At 38.4% G+C, this 17,612-nt stretch overlaps 1 protein-coding gene across 2 annotated transcripts in view; it reads left to right on the top strand.

The window, feature by feature from the left end:
• LOC129270685 (uroporphyrinogen decarboxylase-like) overlaps positions 1 to 17,612 on the top strand; it is a 37,226-nt gene that overhangs the window by 4,526 nt on the left and 15,088 nt on the right. For both annotated transcript variants that reach the window (XM_054908001.2, XM_064106429.1), the window contains exons 2-4: positions 8,466 to 8,571; positions 13,779 to 13,858; positions 14,597 to 14,695. In XM_054908001.2, the coding sequence (XP_054763976.1) occupies positions 8,466 to 8,571; positions 13,779 to 13,858; positions 14,597 to 14,695 (285 nt within the window). The remainder of the gene's footprint in view (positions 1 to 8,465; positions 8,572 to 13,778; positions 13,859 to 14,596; positions 14,696 to 17,612) is intronic.

The following is a 17,612-nucleotide window of genomic DNA, read 5'->3' as shown; positions in this document are numbered from 1 at the left end:
TACCCCACGAGTATTGAGAGAAGATATGTGTAGGCTTGGTGTGGCGTTTACCTCCTCAGAGGAGGAAGCAGTTGCAGACTGCTTTTTGTGAGGTCCATGATTTGGAGGTGAAGTTCCCTGATTGAGACATCGATCGTGCTGGTAGGACCTAAGGATTGGACTGTCAACATATTCAGTAGAGATGCTGTGAGGTAGTATACCCTCTCCATTTGCCCGCAGTACGTTGCAGCTGATGCGCGGCCATGCCGAAAAGGAGAACTTTGCAACGTAGTGTCTCTTGTCCTTAACTGATCTTGAGTCCCTAAACCTGCAAAATTTTGCCCTTCCTCCTTGCTACACCTCTGGGCTTCAGCAGACAGGGAAGACAGAGTCTGTGATGGCTCGTTGTTATTTCTCGATGATGGAACAGTCGAGTGTTGGTCATTGTAAGGATGGAGGTTGAGAACAAATCCATCAGTTCTCCCTGACTTTGACTTCTCAGCAGAATCTGTGTTCCGGTTATCCAGGGCAGGTCGGCTGTTCCTACCTAACTGTTGGTGTGGACGCACTTCCTCCCCAGTGCGAGGTGTTGGCTCACCAGGGTGCTGTTGAGATGACATCTCTAGATTACCTTCAGGAAGATGATCAGCTTGATTCCTGCCTTCTTCACCATCCACACCAGGTGTGACAACAGGAAAGGTACACTGGCGAGACAGAGGTTTCATTGACCCTGCTTTGACCACCGGGCTTCTACCAGAGTGATGTTGCTTCTGAGTGAATTCCAAGCTTTGCTTTGTGGACATTGAGCCATTTGATGTTGCATTGTGGCTGAACAATGATTCATTAGGCAGACGGGTGCTGTTTTCATTCCGAGAAAACCCAGGAACCACATCAGTATCATCAGCTAAACTCTCAAATTTGTTGCTAGTTGGAATGTTATATAGGCCAGTCTTATCGTAGTGTGTAGAGTATGCAGCTTGAAAAGGAGGCGACAAGTCTTTGCTGTTGCTCCCACGATGTGGTGCATGATCTTTTCCACAAGCTGATTGTTGATGTCCACCCTGGTGTTGACCCATAGGTCTGGAAGAAAGGTTGGTGCGGGCCTGTTGACCATGATGGTTATATATTGATGATCCAGGTTGTGAGCGATGGTGGTATTTCTCATGACTATTGTTATCCCTACTCTTTTGACGCTGGGCACTATTTATAAAGAATCTGCTCCTTTGTAATCTTGGAGGATGTGATCTATTAACACCAGATGGACTAGGTGGAGGTGACCTATCCAATGAGGCAGAATCACACCGAGATATATCTTGGAGACCATGGGATTTGCAAACTGCTGACAAAAAGTCAACTTGCAGTTGGAGGGATCGTAGCTCGGCTTCCTTTTTGACCAGCGCACTTTTCAAGGAGACTACTTCTTTGTCCTTATTTCCGAGTATGATCTTATCATGAACACGCTGGTCTTGGAGACTCTTGTAATGCCTACGCAACTGTCGGAGCTGATTCAGGAGTTGCTCATTCTCCATTAGAATGACCGTATTGATACTTGATTTTTCCTTTAGGTCTTCCCTGAGAACTTTCAACTGTTTGGAAGAAGAAGCACACTCCACGCAAGTAGATGGTCGGCTATCATTGGTATTATGTAGAGCATCATTTGCTCCCACTTCACGACTACTGTCTCCCGGGCACAGAGGATCCTTCTTCCCATCTGCACATTCACAACCAGCAACTGGTGGGTAATCATTGTGGTTGCTGACAAGAGTAGCCATTATGGATTCAGTTTGGGTGGCATGTTCTTGAACATTAGGTGCTTCTCCGCTGCTGTCCTTAGATTTGTTAGTAACATCAGGCTGTTCCGGCGAGATAGAAAGACGTAGCAGACCATTGATGGAGGAGCGAGGGCTAGGAGTTGTGGAATGAGCATCTCCCGGGCACGTCAAGAAGTCTAACTCTGTTTCAAATTGATCTTCTGTAAAGGCTTCTCTGGATGGATGACTTGGCGAGAACTCACTGCGCTTGTCATGGGCAGACTTGTCTTGAGGGTGTAAACTGGCAGGCAAGGGTTGAGCTACACTCGAGCATGTCAGGAAGTCCAGGTCTGAGCCTGATTGCTCTTCAGTATTGGACTGGCTTGGCAGGGAACACTCGCTGTTAACAGATGTGGTTGAATTTGTGGCAGACTTACATGTAATAGCAGAACACGACATACAAGTGAAAGGGGCATTCTTGTCATTGATAAGCTGTGCTAAATCTTGGTCCAGCAGCCCTGTACACTCAAAGTGAATCCATATGTTGCATACATGACATTGGATCGTATAGTAGCATGCGTGTGTCTTGCAGATGGGGCACAACAGATTCAGCTCGTCAGGGGAACACTCACATACCTTGGCTGTAGCATTAACTCCAATTTTCTGTGGTGAGCTTGCTATCCTGTAGATTTCATCCATGAGGCAATTTAAGCTTACTCTTATAGAGGAGTCAGATGTGACATCGCTAACTTGTAGGTCGACTTCTTGGAGAAGGGAAGACTTGAGCTCGTTGAGCAAGTGAAATTGTTTGCCACTGACAAACATGTGGTGGGTCTCCTCAAAGAATAAGATGGATAACTTCTTTACCTTTCCTGCATCTCCACTTTTTTTCTTATTGTAGATTTCGAAGCCACAGCTCACTTGGCCACGATATGGAACGGCCATGTGTGCTGGGTTGAAAGAAGGATTTCTAACCAGAGAGTCACAAACAATATTTTTCATTCTTGCGTACAGATCATTTTCGAGTGCTACGTTTACAAATTTATGACCACCTTTTGTACGACCCTCTGAAGAAATTAGAAAGTCCATGGGCTCAGCAGAATTTGAGGGTGTACATGGAGTTGACATGATGAATGTTGTGCGTTTGACAGATAAATTGCCACAGAGATATTGTAAAAATCTCTGACAAAATTAACGTAGATAATGAGTAAGTGGAGTACTAAACAAGGACGATGGACAGTACAGTATCGCACCTTCAATCAAGATGATGGAATCTGGGCTATTTTAAGCAGACACAACAGGCTTGGATGAACAGTACACTCCACAGGTACAGCTACATACAAAGCAGGATGAAGGGAGACTACATACATTACATGTACATACAGCAACAGTTACGTTGGATTGACAGATGCAGTACAATACACTCACAATATCTGACGTGACAGTTACATGTATACCTTACACCATGCAGAACAGGAAACAGGGCCACATATTTGACAGGCAGATGACAACAAGCACATGTATACTGACTTGATTAAGAAGTGATGAGGCTCTCGCTCAGCTCTCAGAGACAAGAAGTCCAGATACTCAGAAGTCAGAATCTCATATTCCGCCTGGGGCTGTCAGTGTGTTGCATCAGTCCTCTCGCGATCCTGTGTCCAAAGTAACTCCAATTTGTGGGATCTAAGCTATGTCATGTGGTTAAATTAATTTCTTTGACCATGGACCATCAAAAGTACTACTAGAGTCTACACTGGCATCCAGGACTAAGTAGTAGAGACCTGATGAATGACACAGGGTCGGGGAGCTTGTGTTGTCAGTCCCAGGCAGTCCACAGACCACAGCATAGAGTACATGCACCAAAAGAGGTGTATGGGACTAAATGACTATAAATAACCACCACTGTCAAGTTTAAATGACAGAAAATGACAAATTTATGAGCAAATTTTTGCAGCAAAATTGGAAAGCAGCCTTCACACAGCGCGCCAAAACCGAGTCCCAAAACCGAGTCCCTCCAGACATGTCCTACGTAGGCATGATCTTCTTTGCACACCGCCCGCCACCGTCGGCATTGAGAGAAAATGCATTTACGGCAAGCCACACTGACATATCACCTCTAAACATTTTTTTGGTTGCACTCTGATGCATTTTATCTGGGATGGCGCCAAGTTATTTTTTATATGGGGGCTAGTTGTCATCAATTTCAGGACGACCAAAACGGATGTCATTTTAACTTCTCCGGGTTACATGTATTATTCCCGGGGGTAATGTATAGGGCCAAATATTTTTTAAAATATGTTTTCTTCTATTCTCCCTCTGTCTTATCCCCACCCCTTTTCTATTAAAGAATAAACTTGAAATACTTGAAATGGGTGGCACTATATCTCTTTAGCCGACCCCTCATGCATGCTTTCTCATTATAGATAAACAACAAATTTCTTTAAAAGAAATTATGTAAGGTAAAAAACGTGTTCAATAACATTCAGCAAAAAAAAAAAGACAAACAAAACTAAGATGTTAAACATGCTAAATCATTTATTTATTTTTATTTTATTTTCATTATAATTTTTTTTAGTTTTTGCTGAGATTTATTTTAATCAATGAAAATTAATTGTTGGATTTGAAACAGTGAAACAAAACAAAAAACCTGCAGCTAATATTGAATTTAAGATACAGATTAAGCCTATAGCTAACGAATCCATCACAATCATTACAAATGAAGATAAGTTCATTAAAGAAAAGATTATGGAAAGTCCATACGAAGAGGCGCATTTTAAATCTTAGGGTAGGCCCATTTCGGCCCTTATGTCATAGCATATAATCTCTATACTCCTTAACTTTGAAATGTTGAACATATATATTTTTTATGTTATTTCTTAAACCTTACATTCTTATATAAACTTCCATAAATTAAGTGATCATCTTTAAATATGACCAGCTTTTATGATCGTTGTCATATTTAGCATTATTTCTGTTAAAGTATTTTTTCCTTTGCGGATTGATTCACACCTTTTTCTATGTTTTAATTATTATTGCAAAGTACTACTTTATCCACTTGGACATGTTTGCAGCAATTTTCATATTTTCATTTTCTTCTGTTACTAATCATGCAACTGAGGTATGTTTATACTCTAAACACTCACATTTGTATTTCTTGCGTTATATCTGACAAATAAAATAAATACATTAGATTTTTCACACGCAGCCTCTCATATTTTCCTTTTTAGTCTCATACAATCAGACACTGTTGATTTTGTTTACTCCATTCAAACCCTATATTTACCTCAACAAATAACATATTAACACATAATTTGCAAAATTATCATTATATACAAGTATTCTATAAAAATACAGAATATTGAACTAATAAATGTCGAAATTACTTAGTTAAATAAATTTTTATGTCGGACAAGGGTCTCTTTCGTTGAAATATCAATAAAAGGTGTCTCTAAAAAGACACCGTGTTCTAAATAAGGGAAATAATGAAAATTTCGATTTTATTTAGTTATGTTTGTGAATCTTTAAAGTTTTTTCTCTTTTAACCTCATAAAGTAAGCTCCATACATCAATTCTACTATCAGTAATAAATAAACATTATTTGATCTCCTTTTATTGAAATATCGGATTTTATGTAAAGTCGTCATTCAGAAATAAAAGGTTCAGGTGACGATGAAGGCTAAATATTTTTCCGATACTATCGATATCAAACGATGTCGCGGACTTGGAAGACAAAATTGCCTTCGTGAAACGGAAAGCGCTGATTTGTCGCCAATCTTCCTATCTCGGAAGAATGGTCCTAGGACGTTCCTACGTATCGCTCATCTCGTCATGCAACAGGCCCCAGCTGAACAACCAACATAACAGAGACCGAAGCTTTTGGTCTACACCTACCCTACCTCAGGCGATGTTCGTGCAGGCTCCACTCCACTTCACTACCGCTACACTACGCTCCACCTACCCAAACATCGGGACAGTGAACTAGATCGGATATTCCGAGTCATAAAAGGTGGGATGGCAATCATGGTTTGGTTATCGTAAAAATTAAAGAAAAAAAATATAAAGAGGGATATGAATGACTTAATATCTTCTTACTTTACACCCGTATTTCACTCCGTGTCCATCCTCCGGTTATCCTCAAAATTGGCGATTTTGGGCCAGTATCTTTTTCCTCACACGTATTATTCACGGCCGATTTCAAAACATCGCATGCGATCGGTCGCTGATGGCAAAGATGGGAAAAAATGCTTTTTTATTGTAAAAAATAAAAAAAAATACTCCACTGATCGTGGAATATTTTTCCAAACATGGAATATTTCTGGTATTCCATTCTGAGCCATCCAATATAATGTAAAGATTCATGCTGTTTGAGGCTGCGACCCTCGCGTGCGATGTTTTGAAATCGGACGTGAAATTACGTGTGAGGAATTAGATACTGGCCAAAAATCACCAATTTTGAGGATGACCGGAGGATGGACATGGAGTGAAATAAGGGTGAAGAGTAAGAAGCTTTTAGATTTATTTATTGTTGATGTCTTTTTTTTTTTTTTACAATAAATGTGCATTTTTTCCCACCTTTGCCACTCGGAGTATCCGAACGAGTTCACTGTCTTGATGTTCGGGTAGGTGGAGCGTAGTGTAGCGGTAGTGAAGTGGAGTGGAGCCTGCACGAACATCACTTGAGGTAGGTATGCCCAGTCACCCGATGTGTTGTGAACTGGCAGACGTCTACGGTACATGTTCGGAAGGGGTTACGACGGGCTGCTAATTATTATTTTCTGAGTCTTTCTCTAGCCTTGTCATCATAACAGAATCAATTATCATATTAGCTATGATATAAAATAAACCAAAACCAATTTCCCTGTGAACAACCTTCATTCAGGGGGAAATGGACTTGGTTTTTGTCTCGCCTACATATAGCAGAGCGAGACTATAGGCGCCGCTTTTCGGACGGCGGCGGCGTCGTCAACATTCATGAAATCTTAACCAAGGTTAAGTTTTTGAAATGTCATCATAACTTGGAAAGTATATGAACCTAGTTCATGAAACTTGGACATAAGGGTAATCAAGTATTACTGAACATCCTGCCTGAGTTTCAGGTCACATGATCATGGTCAAAGGTCATTTAGGGTCAATGAACTTAGACCATGTTGGGGGAATCAATATCGAAAATTAACCAAGGTTAACTTTTTGAAATGTCTTCATAACTTAGAAAGTTTTTAGACCTAGTTCATGAAACTTGGACATAAGGGTGATAGTGTATCACTGAAGATCCTGCCTGAGTTTTAGGTCACATGACCAAGGTCAAAGGTCACTAAGGGTCAACAAACTTTGACCATGTTGGGGATATTTGTGGAATTGTCATCGTAACTATGAAATTTTATGGATCTAGTTCATGAAACTATAGACATTTATAAGAGCAATTAAGTATCCCTAAACATCCTGTGCGAGTTTCAGGTCATTTACTGTCAACAAACTTTGATAATGTTAGGGGTATTTGTGGAATTGTCTTTACTTTAAAAGTTTATAGATCTTGTTCATGAAACTTGGACCCCGGGGGGGCCACTTACATTGACGAGTGGATACCATGCGCGACCAAAAAAACACGTAAAAAGGATGTCCTTTTCACGATAGGGCACGTTACGTACGTAACGTGATAAGGGTGTCAAAAACACAAAAATAATGAAAAAAGGGTGTCTATTTCGGTAGGAAAATTACGTGTTTAGGGTCGAATTTGCGGGAATGATAAAACAAAATTAAAATGTTTTATAAAGGATGTCCATTTTGCCCCAACACTTCGTGTTTAGAGTCCGATTTGCGCGAGATGTAGAAGGTGGGGTCGTACTAAACCAAATAAGGTAAAGCCGACGACCGAAGGACCCGTAACAATAAAACATTCCTGTACTTGTTTAGGGGTTTATTTCAGGGAATATTTGCCAAGAGTATCGTTTTGTTTCCAATACTTGTTAAGGGTAGGGTTTCACACACCAATACTTGTTAAGGGGTGCATTTTCAGAATATGGAAATTACGTGTTTAGGGTGCTTTTCGAGACCCCATGGTCGCGCATGGTATCCACTCGTGAATGGAAGCCGGGACTTGGACATAAGGGTTACCATGTATCCCTGAATATTCTATGCGTGTTTCAGGTCACATGACCAAGATCAGAGGTAATTTAAGGTCAATGAACTTTGGCCATGTTGGGGGTATATTTGTTTAATTGGCATCAGAACTTAGAAAGTTTATGGATCTACACATGTACATGTAGTTCATAAAACATAGATATAAGGGTAATCAAGTATGAATGATTGTTTTGATCATAGTCAAAGGTCATGTTGGGTCAATGAACATAGTATTATCATATGAGTGTTTTCTTTTGTGAATGATTATTTAATTGCTGTTTTCACTGCTGCTATATTGAATCACGTAATGCAGGCAAGACAGAGGCGTTTCACTTGTTTAATGTTTTTAAGGTCATGTTGTTTATGAGTTTTACGTTTAAGACACATGTGACACCATTGTCTTTTTTTTAATTCTGTCTCATTCTCCTGAATTCTTCTCTTCCTTCCCCTTCTCCTCTTTCCTCGTCTCCTTTTCTTTCTCCTTTTCCTTCTATTTTGTTTCATCCTTTTCCTCCTTCACTCCTCCTTTTGCTCCTCTTTCTTTTTGCCTTCTCGTTTCCCCCTTCTCCTCTTTTCTGCGTGAATTATTATCCTTGACTGATTTGTTTTCTCCATCAGCAATTCCCTGTTTTGAAGAATGATTTGATTCTCCGAGCAGCAAGAGGTGAAAGAACAGAGAGAGTTCCTGTTTGGTTGATGAGGCAAGCAGGCAGATATCTTCCAGGTAAATGAGTAATGTCAAAGTATCTAGAATTTCCAGGCTTTGAAATAATGCTTGGATGTGCTGAGTTACTGTCATAATTTTGTACTGTAAAATACGTATGAATTAATATTTTCAAAGTGCTTGTTGAAATTCTAAATCTGTCTGACAGATAATATGAAGCTTTAACTTAGAAAATTCATCTTTTTCTTTTTATACGCCCGTCTCAACAGGACGTATTATGGTATCACGCTTGGTGTCCGTCCGTCTGTCTGTCCGTCCGTCCGTTAACTCTTTCTTTTAAAAACGATAATTTCAGTTAACTTAACCTTGGCTCATATAATTTGGTTTGTATGATACTAGCATGGATCCCAGGAAGCCTATTGATTTTGAGGTCAAAAGATAAAAGGTTAAGGTCACAATGACATTTTCATCTTACCCTTCTGCAGTCCTTGTAAAGGCGATAACTTCAGTTTAACTTAACCTAGGCTCATATAATTTGAGCCGATTGATTTTAAAGTCAAAAGGTTGAAGGTCAAGATCACAGTGACATTTTTGTCTTACCCTTCTGCAGTCCTTGTAAACACGATAACTTCAGTTTAACATAACCTAGGCTCATATAATTTGGTGTGTATGATACTAGCATGGATCCCAGGAAGCCTATTGATTTGGAGGTCAAAAGGTCAATGAAAGGTCAAGCTCAAGCTCACACTGACATGTTTTCATCTTACCCTCCTGCAGCCCTTGTAAACACGATAACTTCAGTTTAACATAACCTAGGCTCATATAATTTGGTGTGTATGATACTAGCATAGATCCCAGGAAGCCTATTGATTTGGAGGTCAAAAGGTCAAAGTCCAAGGTCACACTGACATGTTTTCATCTTGCCCTTCTGAAGTCCTTGTAAACGTGATAACTTTAGTTTAACTTAATCTAGGCTCATATAATTTGGTGTGTATGATACTAGCATGGATCCCAGGAAGCCTATTGATTTTGAGGTCAAAAGGTCAAAGGTCAAGATCGCAGTGACATGTTTTCATCTTACCCTTCTGAAGTCCTTGTTAGTGCGATAACTTAAGTTGAACTTAACCTAGGCTCATATAATTTGGTGTGTATGGTACTAGCATAGATCCTAGCAATATATTGATTTTGAGGTCAGAAGGTCAAAGGCGAAGTCGCCATCTTCCACTTTTCTTGCTTGACCAATAGCTCCATTTTCTGCGTTACAGACGGGCGTATTATGTTGCCTTTATAGCGACACTCTTGTTATGACTGAAAGTGTTATTTTACTCAAAAGCAATAGACATAATACAAGACTGATTATCAAATTGTGCAACTTGATATTCATTTTTATACAACACATACATATACCCTTGACAGCCGATTGGATAAATGCGCATCACATGACATTCATCAGCATGAACAATATATGGAAGAGAAGGTTTTCCTTGTGTCTTCCAGTCATCTTTTCTTGGGAATTACAGATGATATTTATGAGGGCATGTTAGAGAGTTAAATCATGAAATAGACGGGGTACAAAAATAACGATACAGGTATAGAGATCAGAAAGTTATTTTGATATTCACTTTATTCAGCTTTTGACTCCAATATAGTCTTCAGACTTTACAAGAACCGAGTTCACATACAACTACATGTACAAGGTTGAAGAGCATGAAGAGTCAACTGCCAGGTTACTTTATAGCATGGTACATGTTGTCTACTCTCTCAATACATACATGTATCAATGGTCCTGTTCAGGACACGCCTCATATACACCAAACCAAGAATGTTTCTATTCATAAGCAGTAGCACCTTGCCTGGTGCAGGCATACAATACAATTCACTTCAGGCTCTACATGTATGCCCAAGAGTTACATGTATGCTTGCACCTGTTATTCATATCACTACAATCATATGCTGTACATATTGAAATTTGGACTAATAAATGCCTAATGATATTGTAAAGATATTCAAACTATTTGCGATGACCACTAGCTCTGGAAGAATGTACCAGTTGTTGAAAACCCTTAGGCTGATGTAGTGATTTGTATTCCTATACAAATAAAGATTCAGAGACAATTCATTAACATTACATGACTGAAGTTGACCAGTCCTTTATTCAGTAACTCCGGACAGTGCCGCCGCGCTACCCTGCATGCAAAGGGGTTTACATACGTGCAGTACAAATAGATACAACTCGTCTCATTACCAGGGGTACGGCTGAAAGATAACCCTCTGAGGTTGAGTCTGTATTGTTGCTTGAAGATTTTCAGCGAGTGACCTCTAGTTTCACAGGCATTGGTGCATTATGAAAAACTTAACGAAAGTAGAAATTTATACACTTGTATCATGTCACCTTGTTTTCTTCTATATACGAGAGAATGTAATTTTAGATGTTCGAGTCTCTCTTCATTTGGTTTGTTGGCTAAGATAGGCAGTGATTTAGTGGCACATCTCTGGACCCTTTCAAGTTTATCAATGTCGATAAAATCTAGGACTATTCCCAAACTCCAAATGAGGTTTGATGAGTGTTTTGACGATAGGTAGTGTCACTTTGTTTAAAAATAAGGAGTGTTTTAAGTGTCTGATTAGCTTTATTTACTGCAAGCGATACATGCTTGTGAATTGTTAATACCTGATCAACAAGAATGCCAAGGTCCTTTTCTTTGATGGATGATTGTTACCTTCCATGCTGTATCTTGGGCTGCGTTTATACGACCTCAAGTCAGAATCATGATTTGAATCATGATTCAAAACACAAACATGAATCACGATATCACAGAACCAGCGGTTAGACGGCCTTCATTCCAATGCTGTTTCTCCTCAGATTATGGGCCAATCCAGTGCGCATCACTTGTGCACAGTTTGACAGAGGAAGTTTTTCGCACGTGTTTCGGCTCTCGAAAAATCTTTTGCTTCCAGAATTCAGTCTATTATACCTCATTTTGTCCAGGCTTCTATTTATCTTGTTGGTTTATCGAAAATGGTGTTCGAAAGTGAATTTCAGCGTGGATCCAATTTAATATTGACACTGTTAACTCAACAACAACTGAGATCATTGTCTGTCCAGTTAATTCATTTACTAGAACTTGAAGTTATGACCAAAAAATGAAAAGTAGTGGACGATGTGATGACGAACACAGAACTTGAACATGACAAGAAATGCATGCGTAGCACATAATTATGTAAATACACTGAGCATATAGAGCGCCTTGAGCTTGGCAAGAGTCAAAACGAAAGTAGCCCGACACAGTGACGTCATAGAATCATGATTCAAATCACAATTGCGTCTATACGACTTTTTTCGTTTGTGATTCTACAGAAACGTCTTTCCAAACGCCCCTTTTTCCGTGTTTCATGTTTGTGATTTGAAAGACGTTTATTTTCACTTTTGACTAAACGCAATCGTGATTCTGCAGAATCATGATTCAGATCATGATTCTAGGGTAAAAAAGTGGCGCATAAACGCACCCTTGGTTTCCTCATTCAAGGTGAATGAGCTTTACTTTTAGTATTATTGAATTTTAACTGCCAGTCATTGGACTGGCGATACTTAAATCCTCTTGAGAGGTCAAGGCAGTTTGGACACATTTCTCATTGCACTAAAATCTTTGCATCATCAGCATATATTTGAATATTACTTGATACAGGATCTGGTCATTGATAAATATGATAAACAGGATTGGGCCAAAAATACTTCCTTGTTGGATAGCATGCCAACATATAACACTTGTGCAATTATAGTCACCTCTCCAAGAGAGCCAGAAGATGCTTATTGCATGCTTGAGTAATAGAGCCAGCAGTGTGTAAATTCAATTAACGTATGTACAATGGTCTGTGCCTGGTATGTACCAGCATCACTAAGCTGCATACACCACATGACTAAAATTTAGCAAAATTAAATTCTCAAGTAAGGCCTGAGCAGATCTATACTTCAAGTAGATCTACATGTAGTCATATTACTCATTCCTCCATAGGCCTAACATTTCGTCAGTGATGTTACGAACCGGCAAAAACATAATTTTCGGTCAATTTTTTTTTTTTTTTTTTTTTTTTTTGCATATTCTGAAAGTCCGTAATTCACTCTATTGATTTGCCAAATTTCAGATCAAAATTTGTTTTATTTAAAGAATAAGAGCATATTTAATTCTTTTACGAACCCCCTCTTTTGATTTTACGAACTGGTTTAAAACTATACTTTGTGTACTACAAAGTCTCTGGAATGGCGCGCTCATGTCAACGACCCGACCTAGATGCTGCGCGTATGCGGTGCGTATGTGCCTCTAAAGATCATGCGCATCATGAATGATTTTACGAACTGGCTCAAATCGTGGATTGCGCAGGGTTTGTGCCTCTAAAGATCAGTATGCATGGTGCGCGTGATTTTACGAACTGGCTCAAACCACCTGTTTGGGGGAAAAATTAGCAGCTTCTAAAATGCATACAATGCACTTTATTTCAAAAATAAAGAGATTGATTACGAATTGCAGACAAAATTCTGCATATTAATTATAAAAGAATAGAATGGATGCTTTAAATTGGTATAAATAATTGATAAGATTTCTTTCAAAGCGTGAAGTTATAGGGGTCTGAAAAACATTCAAAGTTTGAACGCGATTATCTCAAAATCATGTTTTGGAGACCAGAGGAGGTTTGAGCCAGTTGGTATAATCACTGACGATTTGATCTATTTTGGTTATTTGGTTTAATTTTGGTCTCCAAATCAATTGTTGTAAGAAACATATCCAATGTTTTGTCATTCTTGTGACCATTCAAAGATAAGATTCGGTACAAGTTGAAGCAGTCTATTCAACTCTGCTTCGTGTCGTTGAATAGACTCTTTCAACTAATATTCGGAACGATCTCATAACAATTTTTTTTTTGAATATTTGTATACTATTCACAATTTTGAATAGAAATATGATGTTTGACATGTTATCTGTTTATAAAAACTCTGAATGGATGAGCTTTTTTTACGTTTTAATTTTGTAAAGAAATTCTTCCTCAGTACAAACGCAATTTTGGATGAGCATCTTACCCTGGACATTTTTCAATAAAACTTTGTGTCAATAAGACAAGACTATATTTATTTTGAAATGATAGGATTTGTTACTTTATTTTGACATGCATACATGTAGCTTTGTATTATCATCCAAATATAATAGTGCTTATCCTACTCCAAAATACATTAAAGAAAATTAATTTTTTAATGTTGTTCTCTCTCTGTTTAGAATTTCGTGAGATGAGGGCTGAACATAACTTCTTCAAAGTCTGTCAGACCCCTTCGTTGGCATGTGAAGTCACATTACAAGTAAGGCAATCATCCTTGTTTTTTGTTATTTCTTTAAACAACAACTACTACCACTACTACTGCTGCTGCTGCTGCTGCTACTACTACTACTACTACTACTACTACTACTACATTGCAGTGCCTTTTTAAAGCGCCATGAGCACCGAAAGGTGGACCTGTGCGCTATATAAGTAGCCACCATTATTATTATTATTACTACTACTACTACTATTATTATTACTACTACTGTACTACAACCACTACTACAGATAAGGATAAACATACTTTCTTTGACATAGCGCTTAGCACTTGCTTGATCAGACTTCTCTAAGCACTCTACAGTAAATGCAGCATAATTACCCTGGCTATAGCAGAGCAGGTGTTACATTGAGCATGTGTATAGGGACTAGTAATCAATCGGCTTAGTAATTTCCAACAGAGTCAGACAGAATTAGCATGAGAAGTATGGACCAGTTCTATTTAATTGCTTATACAGTATATTTGATTTGGTTTACTTTTAACTATGTGCAGCTGCAAGACTTTCTTGAAAATAATACATTAATTGTTTGATAGATAATAAAGGGCAAGTGTTATATAATTAACTCTGTCAGTCTAAGCATTTTCATATTCATGATGAGAAAGTAGTCATCGTTAAATGAGAAATTTTTTTATTCTTGAGAGAATTCCTTGTCTTCCTGTAATTTTCCCTGATTCATTTATAACCCAACTGTATTTTGTTTGATGATTGTATACCGCTAGCCAATACGTCGCTTTGAGCTTGATGCTGCTATCATCTTCAGTGATATTCTGGTGATCCCTCAAGCTCTTGGTTTAACTGTTGAGATGATCCCTGGCAAGGTAAAATTCATTATAATATCTATTAGAGTGGGTGTGTATGTGCTTTGGTTCTGTGAGATTCGAGGGGGGGGGGTGTTTTATAAAGATAAAACTTACAATAAAGATAACTTACATGTACATTCTCACTTTATTCCTGGTTGTGTATGTATATGACCAATTAACTCATTGGTCAATTCAAGCTCAGTGGATGTGCACAATTGTGTCCCTATGTGCTCTTTGAATAAGACAGAAAAGCAGGGAAAAGAGAGAATATTACTTGCAATCGTGGCACTGAGTCATTCAAAAGTATGCTACTTTGCATTAATCAATCCAATTGAGCTTTGACACTTTACCCTAATAAGACTTCTACATTTTTTTGTGATAAATCCACAGCGCAATATTTTTTTAGCACATCACTCGCTGACTTTATTTTCAAGTCTCGCGCAACTTTTGAGACCAAATTTGGTCCCAGGTAATTGGTTACAAAATCATGCAACATTTCGTAAGTGTATGTCGGACACAAAATTGCTAAAAAACATGACTTTTTGTAAACATTAAAAATTTTTAGACAAAATTCATAAATCTATATCATTTCTACTTTTACTGGTAAAACTCAATTAATTTTAAATTGTTTGTTTTTTCTCCACTCACCTCTTTTAGATTTACCACATTTGCTTATTTACATGTATACTATGGTTTCTTCATAATACACCCCCTCTCTTCTATATTTGCTTTTACCTTTTTAGGCAATTTGCTTCCTCTTTTTCACATATACAGATTTTTTTTCTTTCCTACCATATAGTCTTATGTTTTTTCCCGTCACACCTAGCGGATTACCATATCAGTTACACCATATGTGTATATATTTATATATTTTTTCATATACATTTCTTTTTTGGATATATTTATATACATATCACTTATAGATACATATTTACACTTACCTTCTTCTCTTAGTTTGTTTAATGCTTTATCATATATACTTATATGTCTTTTGCACATTATCAGTTGTTCCCCATTCTTTTTCTTCTTTTTTCCCCCCACTCTTATGCACCAGTTTATTAAGCCTTTCTTTGTAACCTGTTTGACCCACCTCTCACTAATTCTGTAGTTATTCATCCCTCTATCACTGTTTTGTTCCAGATCCTGTTTGATGTTGCCTGCCTCATTATCTTAATCCCTCTTGGCCTTACTTACACTAACTTCCCTTTGTGTCTGCCTACTCCTTTTCTTTCATCCCCTTCACTAACCTGATTGGTCTTCTCTACTCACTAATGCCCCTTTTGTCTCCTTGTTTCTAGTGTTGCTGTAGCTTGTTTGTGGTCTATATTATGGTTGTTCCACTTTATATGTTTGTCATTTTGCCTCCGACGAAGATTCTGCTAGGATCGAAAGCTTAGGCCCCTTTTTGACTTTATAATTTACTCCATTGGCTCTCTTTTATTAGATAAGCAGTTTTCAGCAGCTTCTTTTTGCCATTGATCTCCTATTCTGCTGTTGTATCACTCCCATGTGATCCTCCTTATCTAATTTGTCTTGTTTTATCCATATATGTTTGATTTTCTGTATTTGTATTTTAGTGTTTTCTTGTTTACTTTCCTTCCATACTTAAACTTGCATAACTTTGTTTTTTGTTTTTTTCTGGTATCTTTGTCTGGTCGATTTTACTTTTCAGCTTGATTTAATTAACTTTGTGTATTCTTATCATCATTCTGTTTTAGGTCCAGTTCAAATCTACTCGACTTTTCTCATTCTTTATATTTGATTTGTTTTGAATTTCCATTTTCTTTGTTTTACACCTTTTTTATTTTTTTATTCTAGGTCTCTTTCAGCTTGATTCAATTAACTTTGTGTATTCTTATTATCATTCTGTTTTAGGTCTAGTTCAAATCTACTCGACTTTTCTCCTTCTTTATATTTTGATTTGTTATGAATATCCATTTTCTTTGTTTTACACTTTTTTTTGTTCTAGGTCTCTTTTCTACCATGACTAACCATTTATCTTTATTTCACCAGCTCAGGAAGATCAAGCTGAAGGCCCTCAAGACCTCTTTTCACCAGGACAATTACAGATTTTATTCCCTTAATCGCATTATACCCACAGGCCTCCAACTTCATTGCACTCCCGGTCTCGGTACGCTCACACCTGAACTTCGCAAACGATGGAACCAGACCTTACATGGAGCTTCAGTTCGATTAATTAACATCCTCTCTGAACAGTGTATTGCTTCTCTTGATTCTTTTTCAGCTGACATCAGTAGCCTGGAAGACGAACTACGTTCTTGCTGTACCCAAACCCAATGGCTTCAGTATAATGATGAAATTGAATCTGATCTCTCTAAACACAGGTCTCTCCTCACTGAACGCAGGAACAAGAAAATAGGCAACCTCACAAAGAAGCGACAACGGTCAAACAGATTTAGACGACATACCAACAACAATGATGTATCCCCCCATTTGGTTGTTAATCTCTCATCCTCCCCTCTCTCCCAAGCAGAAACCTCTCTTCTCTCTAAAGGTCTCAAGTTTTGCCCCACGCCACCAGAAGTTGAACAGATAGCTCTTAGCCAAGACCTCTCTACATTCTATCGCAGGATACGTCTCAAAGAGTTCTTTTTAGATGCACCCCCTTCTGATCCCGAGCCCTTCTACAAGAAAAGCACATGGATTCCACCTAAGAATAGAGTTCCTTCCCTTGAAACTTACATCCAAGCTGTCTCATCCCAAGTTCGCTCCACAGATACCCTCGACACCAGAGCACATGACAACCTTCCTCGAGAAGAACGCCAGGCTCTCTCATCACTCAAAAACAGGTCCGACATCATCATCAAGCCTGCAGACAAAGGATCAGCCGTCGTTGTTATGGACCGCCAGCAGTACATCGATGAAGCCATGAAACATCTCAATAATCGATCTCACTATGCACTCCTCGATTCTG

This window comes from Lytechinus pictus, chromosome 11 (genome assembly GCF_037042905.1).
Source record: "Lytechinus pictus isolate F3 Inbred chromosome 11, Lp3.0, whole genome shotgun sequence".
NCBI lineage: Eukaryota > Metazoa > Echinodermata > Echinoidea > Temnopleuroida > Toxopneustidae > Lytechinus > Lytechinus pictus.
Note: the sequence above shows the minus strand (reverse complement) of the source record. Positions and strands in the feature narration are given on the sequence as shown.